Here is an 8335-nt window from a genome sequence, read left to right as displayed (position 1 = left end):
AGTTCAGTGGTGTGATCTCAGCTCACTGCAACCTCTGCCTCCTGGGTTCAAGTGATTCTCCTGCCTCAGTCTCCCCAGTAGCTGGGATTACAGGCGTGCACCATCATGACTGGCTAAGTGTTTGTATTTTTAGTAGAGACGGCATTTCGCTATGTTGGCCAGGTTGGTCTCGAACTCCTGACCTCAAGTGATCCACCCACCTTGGCCTCCCAAAGTGCTGGGATTATAGGCGTGAGCCACCGCGCCTGGCCCACCCTTGGTAATTTTAATTTTGTTTAGTTTTTTGAGACAGGGGCTCACTGCCATCACCCAGGTTGGAGTGCAGTGTTGTGATCATGACTCACTGCAGCCTCAACTTTCCAGGCTCAAGCAATTTTCCCACCTCAGCCTTCTGAATAGTTAGGACTACAAGCATGTGCCACCATGCTGGGCTAATTTTTTGTATTTTTAGTAGAGACGAGGCTTCACCATGTTGCCCAGGCTGGCCTTGAATTCCTGAGCTCAAGCAATCCTCCCGCTTTGGCCTCCCAAAGGACTGGGATTACAGGTGTGAGCCACTGTGCCTGGCCAATTTTAATTTTTGTCTTGAAAACATTTTATAACAAGCTAGTCTTTCTGACAGCTCATTCATTTACAACTTTTCTAAATATTATCTCTAACCATTCTTAACACTTATAGTTTATTAATTTATATAACTGTGTCCTTTCTAGCATGCTCATCTATAACTCAAGGCACAAAAGTGTATTAATTTTTTTGTCTTATTAATGTTTGTATCTCCCTAATGCCTGTCTCTGAGCATTTTTTAACATAGTATACATTGTATTCCAGACTATGGAATGTATGAAGTGTTTAGAAATTCATATTGAAATTGCATAGGAATTGTGTAGATTTACAGATGTTTCAAATTTGGAATCTAATTTTCCATACATGAGGTCACATTCTTCTCTATTTACCAAATATAAAATAATTGTCATTTTGTGTCAATAAACCTATCCATATAGTATAATCATTTGAATGGCTGCGTGGTATTTCCTTAACACTTTCCTTTGTCTAGGAATATAAAGGAAATCCTATTCCCCACTCCATTTAATTGTGCTATCCTACTCTTTCAGCCTTTAGGTGGCATTGAAGTAACACCTGTACTTTGAATTGTTAAATATGCAGATTTGGCTTATTCTGTTCCCCAAACTGGTCTCTTCCTAACTTTCTAACTGCATTTCTCATCAAACTCCTTTTACTTGTTTCAGGCAGTGTTCATCCATGCTACCAGAACAGATTACTCAGTTACACACTTTTTTTCAAACCACTGCTGCCCACTTTCAAGAACAACCTAATGACTTGTCTTATCCTACTCTTAGGCAAGTCCCAGGGCTAAGATGGTAATTTAAATGAGGCCTATAAGAAGTACTAATTTTAGGTTGCTTGTTTGGAAGGCTCATAATTGGGGAAGTAGGTGGGCAACTTGTCTTGTCCTCCTGTCCTGACCAATTTATTCTATCCTGACCAATTTAAGTGGGTCTCTCATCGCAGAAGCATTCCTCAAGTATCACAGCCCACAATAATCTCTCCCTTCTTAAGCTCAAAGAACAGAATTTTCTAATGAGTGCATGTTTGTCATACTAATAATTACCTAAGTTTATAAGTGCACACACTGTATCTGTACATGGTTCTTAAACTGAAGAAGTGTCACTTATGCCAATTTGAACATAGAACTTTATTGAAAACACAGATTCAAATAGAGAACGATATATTTAAACAGTGAATAGCAGGGCAGCTTACTCAGGTGACACAGTTCACTGAAAGCTTAATACTGAAAAATATCACAATCTGGACAGCAAGACAAATATCAACAAATGTGTTTTCACTTTTGATATTCATTTGGCATCCACAAAATGATCTAGCTCAAAACAAGAGTCTGACAAAGTTAACATCAGCAATAAAGAATATAAGTTACAACAAAAAACCAGACTGTGAACACCAAAGCACTACTCAGGGCTCTTTGGGAACATAAGGCTGACCAGCGGCAGGTGGTTAATCTTATTAACTTTGTTGTCCCACCTCAGGATCATTTTGATTGTCTATTTGGGCCTGTAGTTGCTTAGCTAACTCCTCAAATTCACGAAATGCAGAAATAAGCGGCTCAAGACTGAAATCATCATCAATTAAGGACATCTTTCCACTTTTTATAATGTTACTGATGTTCTGAAACATTTTAATAACAATTTGAATATTATCATTTGTCTCTTCTATGTTAAAGAGACCCACAAATATTGAAAGAGCTTTGGCACTGAATAGATGTTTTGCCACGGCAGGATTTTCAGACAAATTCAATAGCATTTTCAGAACGTGAAACTTTGTTGTTGCATTGGCTGTGGTTAATAAGGAGAGAAATCCGGACATATAGTTGGCAATCAGTGTGTGATAATCAATAGTCATAGTGAGGTGTCTAAGCATCCTTATTCCAGTCAGCTGCTCAAGGGAATCCACACTATGAGCAAGGGTTTCCTCACACACTTGACATATGAATGTCTCAATCATGTTTAGATTTGGATAAGGTGGAGCCATGTGAATCATATTTTCCAAAAAACTTGTCCTAACTCTAGAGGACGGATAATTAAGCAAGGTTTCAATAAGTGAGACAACACCTGAATCTCGAATGAAATCTCGGGTAAATTGAGAAGCACTTCTCATACCCATTGCAATTTTAGATATTTCTTGAATAAAAGGATCCCGAATTTTGTCCATTAATATAAGGAGTTCTTCAAACTCTTCAGGACCAATTTTTAGCTCACATTGTATGCAGCTGCAGGACCAATTCTCAGGCTCTGCACTCTCCTTGGCCCTAAGATGCTCTCGAATTTCCCGGACTGACCGGTAGGAAGGATCATACTGAAATGTGAACTCAGGGCTAGGCTGATCAGGCTGAAGCAAAGATTCCTGCTCTTCCCCTTCCGGGCTAAGTTCCAGGTTCTTGGGCTTTGCCTCAAACATTTCAGAAGCATCTTCAGTAAATCTAAAGGGGCTTGTGGATGGGAAGCCAACCCCATGAAAAAGACCAGGTTTGAATTCAACAGTGACCTCTTCCCAGGTTTGGGGTCTGGAGGATGCATTAAGCTCCTCTTCAGCTGTATCTCTGAACCTGTCACTGACCTTGTACACAGGACAAGGATTTAGGTCAAAGCAGGCCTCATCTCTGTCCCAGAACCAGGACCCAAATATGGCATCTTCTTCAGACTCTGGCTTGGCCTCCTGTCTGGCCACAGCCCCCAAACGGGACTGTTCCTCAGACCAGTACAAGGATCCACCAACGGCCCCCTCCTCAGTTCCTGGCTCAGATTCACAGATTGCTGAGGCTCTACCCTCCAAACTGGCCTCATTTTCTGCCCAGAACCAGGACCCAATAATGACTTCCTCCTCAAACCTGGGTTCCTGTTTGACTCTATCACCGTTAACATCTTTCTGGGCCCTGGATTTCAAGTTGGTATTAGGATCTTCTTTGTCTCTGCGCTTGAATCTACTATTGGCCTCTTCTCTAGGCAAGGAGAAGGACTTCTCATAAAACTCATCTTCAGACTCAGATTCAAAACAATCTTCTCTCTTTGTCCTGGGCTTGGACCTAATATTTGCCTCTTCCTTGACTCTGGGCCCGAACAAGTTATTGGTATTTTCTCCAGCCCAGGAGAATGGGTTGCCAGCCTCCTCCTCAGACCCAGACCAGAACTCAACATAGGCTTCTTGCTGGGGTCTGGGCCCGGACCTGGGGTTAGTCTGATGTTTAGCCCTGTGCCTGGATCTGGTATTGGACTCTTCCCTGGGCCATGATCTGATACTGGTCTCTTCTCCTGCCCAGAAAGAAGACATTGTAGAGGTCTCATCTGCTGAGCAGAACCCAGACTCAGAGGCCTTCTCTCTGGCCCTGGGCCTGGAATAACACCAAGACCCCATATTAGTCTCCTCCTCTGGTCCAAACCAGGGCTGGATTCCTTTCTGACCTTGGGTGCCAGGAAAGGTTTCAGCATCCACGTTGACTAGTTCTCTATCCATAGATAGGCCCTTAGATTTAGTAACCGATCCAGACTCAGGAGTGGCCGGTGGCCAGGCAACGGCATTAGTCTGGGACACCCCTTCTGCCTGTGACACTACCTCAGTCCCAAATTCAGTTTGGCCCCATGACTGGGCTTCATCCTTGGTCCTTGCCCCAGTGATTGCCTTGGCATCAGTTTTGGGACGAGCACCACCTACTGCCCTGGCATTGGTTTTGGGCCTGGCCCCTGCCGTTCCCTGAGCCTCAGTTTTGGGTCTTGCTCCACCCATTACTTGGGGGTCAGTTTTGGGCCCTGCCCCAGACATTGCTTGGGCCTCAGTTTTGGGCCTTGCACCCGGCACAGACTTGTTCTCAGTTTTAGACCTTGCCCCCCGCACAGACTTGTTTTCAGTTTTGGGCCTTGCCCCTGGCACAGACTTGGTCTCAGTTTTGGGCCTTGCCCTCGGAACAGACTTGGTCTCAGTTTTGGGCTTTGCCCCAGTAGTTGCCTGGGTCCTAACCTTGGGTCTGACCACCAGAGGGACTTCATTCTCTCTCTCAGCCCCACCTACAACCTCTTCCCCAGGCTTCTTTTCAGGCTTGACCTGGGCAGCAGACTCAATCTCTGCCCCAGTCATGGTACAAGTTATGAAGAAAGTCCAGTAATATACTCCACCCCCAGTCTAAACCTCAACCACAGATCTGTCACTGGTTTGTTTCTACACACTGATCTTTAAGTGATTGAGGATATGAGCTTGGAAACAAGTGTTAGAGTCAATATCCAGACCAGTAGTCAATCAGCCGCCTTCCAAAACAAAGTCTCAGTCAATAACTCAGTAATACAAATAGAATGTAGAACCAAGCTTGAGGAAGACAGATATTTCCTGGATGGGTGCAGACCTGTTGAGGGTGGTTGTCAGCAGCAACTCCACCACCAGCAGAGCAGCCACTGGAGGTGGATCTAGAGAGAGAGAATGAAATGGGGCTTTGAGTCTCTTCCAGTCGTGTCACCCCATGCAGAGACGTACACAGTGAGACTGATGTTGAATGCTAGGTGGGACAGCTGGGCTTTCAGAAAGTCTCTCTGGCTGGCTACCTGCTACAAAACAGCTCCAGCAATGGTGGGAACGTGTGTTGGCAATGGGAGGGGCTGAGAAGCCCCTAGATTGGACCCTAATCACTCCCAAACCCATGCTGGTCTCCACTACCCAACCCAAAAGTATACCCGCTTTCATACCAACCTTCACCGATGTGGTGCAGTTTCCCCCTCCTTTTCTTGTGCAAGTGGTGTCAAGCCCCACAGCTGACAGAAGGGGGTCCTACAGACAAGTAAACATACAGGAGAGAATGGGGTCTGAGTACTTGGTAGATAGGCAGGTACTCTGGTCCCTGTGACAAATCTCTCTCTTCCCATTCAAGGGTTCAATGTGTCTATTGTTTCCTGTCTCCTGGTCCCTGCTCTCAGGTCTTTTCTGAGTCACAACCCAGCCTACATCTATCTCCTGTCTCCTGCAACAAATAAAAAGGATGCTGGCATTGTGCAAACCCAGCAGAGTAGAAGTAGGTCTGCACCCACTGGGCTCAAAGCCACCTGCCATGCTCACTCTCTCCAATTGTCCCCTGCATTGCTCCCTCCCCCTCTTCACCAACCTCCAGAGGTGTGAGCCAGACTCCTCTCTCTTGCCTTTCTTGCAGAACTGACCAGCCTTGAAGCAGGCCTATGGACAAACAGATGAAAAGGTAAGACAGTCAGGAAATGAGGGGTGGCAGACCAACACCAAGGATAAGAGTCCTCATATTATTAATATCTGTCTTTCAACATTCGGGGTTTTGCTGGTGGAATATTCTCGTTTCTTTTAGGCCCTACTTCAAGGTTCCAGAGATAACAACTCCTTCTCTTGACGTCATACTCTTCCCATTACTCCCTTCTCCAATTCTGAGGATTCACCACTAGGTGCGCCACATCCCCTGGGCTCTGCGCAGCATAAAATGGGGGAAGGGCGCCGCATATTCTAGAAAACAGGTTGTGAATTGGTACTTGTCAATATGTCTCCCTCATCACCCCCACCTCCAAAGCCCACCCTTTCATGCCCCCAGATTAGGACGGTGGAGGAGGCAGGTGGGGATGGAAGGTGGGGGAAGCGCCTGGAAGGCCTTTAAGAGAAGGAAAGATTAGGAGGTGCTCCTGGATGCCTGACCTGCTGGTCGCAGTCCCCCACCCCGATTCTGGTCCCCATTAAATGTTTGGCACCCACCCCCCACCCCCACACAACTCTGGAAATCCAGGCTGTATTTCTCCTCCTGCTTTATCTCAAGCCTCTCCTCTACAGATGCTCAGTGTGGCCTGTCAGAATGCGCAAGACCTACCGCGCAGACAGAAGACTTTGACATCAACCTGGAGCCTGTGGGACGGCACCCAGGACAGGGGCCCCACAGGTCCCTTTCCGGAATCAGGGTCCGGAGTAGGGAACGTGGCCCACCTCCCGCGGGCTGGGCACAGAGCTGGGATGCCCCCCAATGGCCTCCCTGGGCGAACCCCACAAGGGCTCCCGCTCCGCCATTTCTCCTCCAGGAGCCTACCCCCAGCCCTCTCTGGGCACAGACACCGTCGAGGGCGGGGCGCGGGCGCCTGCAAAGCTGGCTGGGAAGCGGTCAGCGCGGTTCTCCTCCGGAGGATCCGACTCCGGAGGATCTGACGGTGCTTCCCGAGTCAGCCCCTCAGCCCTTGGCCCAGCCCGGCCTGGCCCGCACCAGTCACCGCCTCCTCATCGCCAGGGGTCTCCGGCATTGCGCACCTCTCTCCAGCGCCTGGCTCCGACCGGATCGTCTCCTCGTTGCCAGGCTGACAGGGTCCGCGGAGCAGGCTGCCAGCCGGGACACCCTGGCAGACCACCCCCCGCACCCTGGTCCCCTACTCACGCACCCCCACTTGCCTTCAGAGGCCCAGGGCCCAGGTCGTCAGCCTCCCCCTCCTCTCCTCAGCTCTCCTTTGGCGGCTCCTCACTTGGATTCCCACCGCTTTCCCCGCGTTCCGAATGGCAAAGAGGCGTCCCGCCCCCCACGCCTCTGCAGCAAAGTAGGCAGGGGCTGCGCAGGATGCGGCAAGAACAGCTCGCCGCAAGGGTGTCGGGAAAGGGGGGCGGAGGGATACGGCGCGAAAGCGCTCGACGCCCCCTCCCAGGCCCACCGTAGTTCCGTAGTTCCGACCCAGAGGTGGGCGGGGCCACCATGAGCCCCAGCCTGGATGTGCGTGTTGGCACCAGGCTGCGTCAGGAGGCCCTCGCAGACCCTAAAACGTGGCGACCACCACCATATTTCTGGCGCTGCTACAATATGTGGGACCAGCGGGCGGCTGGGGACCAGGGCGGGGGACAGGATCGGGAGGTCGGGAAGAGCCGCACTGGAGGGAGCAGCGGATGGATACCAAGCCGCCCCTTGGTGTGTCTGCACCCCCTCCCAACCCTCCCCCGACAAGAACTGCTGGGTGTCTGCCCCCTCCCTCTCCCCAGTCCTCTCACCCTCCCTCCTGGACGCTAATGGGAAAGAGGGTGTTAGCACTGTAGTCTGGGAGGGGAGAGATGATTTCGGGCTAGACAGGCCCATGGCTCTAAGGTGGTCCTCCTGTGCGTTTCTTTCCCTGCTTCATGGAGTCACTCAGAGGAGAAGGTACACCTGCTCTTAAGTGAACTGCAGGGCAAGGGGCTCCCATCAAGCCCTCACCACTGCTCCTTGCGTAAAAGAAGGCACAGCTAGACCTCTAACCCTAGGAAACCAACCACTGGTCTGCACCAGACCCATTTCTTTATGCGACACCACTTTTTCTCATTTCAAATGTTGGCTCACGTTGGCATTATGCCATCCCCACAGTTACCCCCAAAAGAGGGCCTTTCCCTGTCAGGACCCACAGGAGGTCGTAACAGTCCTCCCTCTTTGATGGTACCAGGGAGGGAAGATCCTGGCTCCTCGTCAGTCCCCTGTCAAGTCTTCTCTTGCCATCCATGACATTTGGCAGTGTAGAAATGTGGCTGGTATTCGAACCAGCTTGGATCTCAGCCACCTGCCATAACCACCTGCTACTTCAGCAGTCATTCTCAGGACAGGATCCTGAGAATGAACTCCCCTCCCCTCACCATGGCTGCTTTTGAAGCCTCTCCTTTCACCCCTACATCCATCCTTTACTCTTGAGCCCCTCTTTTCCCTGCTTCCTGCGTGGGACAGACAGAGCAATGCGGTTAAACACCAAGTTGATGTGGTTACTGCTGTCCATTTGAAAACTACCTTCATTGTGTTTGGCAGGTGACGGTCCCCTAA

At 49.4% G+C, this 8335-nt stretch overlaps 1 protein-coding gene across 6 annotated transcripts; it reads right to left on the bottom strand.

Moving 5' to 3' along the window:
* Positions 1-1693: 1693 nt before the first annotated feature.
* On the bottom strand, positions 1694-7073 carry LOC108295764 (G-protein coupled receptor-associated sorting protein 2). Of its 6 annotated transcripts, none has more exons than XM_017518059.2 (4): positions 6958-7073; positions 5675-5742; positions 5266-5343; positions 1694-4985 (listed from the first exon to the last, which is right to left on the bottom strand). In XM_017518059.2, exon 4 carries the CDS (start codon positions 4660-4662, stop codon positions 2041-2043), a length of 2622 nt encoding a protein of 873 aa, XP_017373548.1. In that variant the 5' UTR covers positions 4663-4985; positions 5266-5343; positions 5675-5742; positions 6958-7073; the 3' UTR covers positions 1694-2040. The 6 variants fall into 6 exon arrangements, with proteins under 6 accessions (XP_017373548.1, XP_017373547.1, XP_017373551.1 ...); XM_017518058.2 differs by having other exon boundaries at positions 6948-7037; XM_017518062.2 differs by lacking the exon at positions 6958-7073 and adding an exon at positions 6820-6889.
* Between the last annotated feature and the right edge of the window lie 1262 nt (positions 7074-8335).

The sequence above is a fragment of the Cebus imitator genome, unplaced genomic scaffold, assembly GCF_001604975.1.
Source record: "Cebus imitator isolate Cc_AM_T3 unplaced genomic scaffold, Cebus_imitator-1.0 Scaffold658, whole genome shotgun sequence".
Taxonomy (NCBI): Eukaryota; Metazoa; Chordata; class Mammalia; order Primates; family Cebidae; genus Cebus; species Cebus imitator.
The sequence above is the reverse complement of the archived record's forward strand: the minus strand, read 5'-3'. Positions and strand labels throughout refer to the sequence as shown.

Excerpts from the sequence above, each read along its gene's own strand:
- LOC108295764 (XM_017518059.2), bottom strand. The coding sequence starts at position 4,662 with ATGACTGGGGCAGAGATTGAGTCTGCTGCCCAGGTCAAGCCTGAAAAG.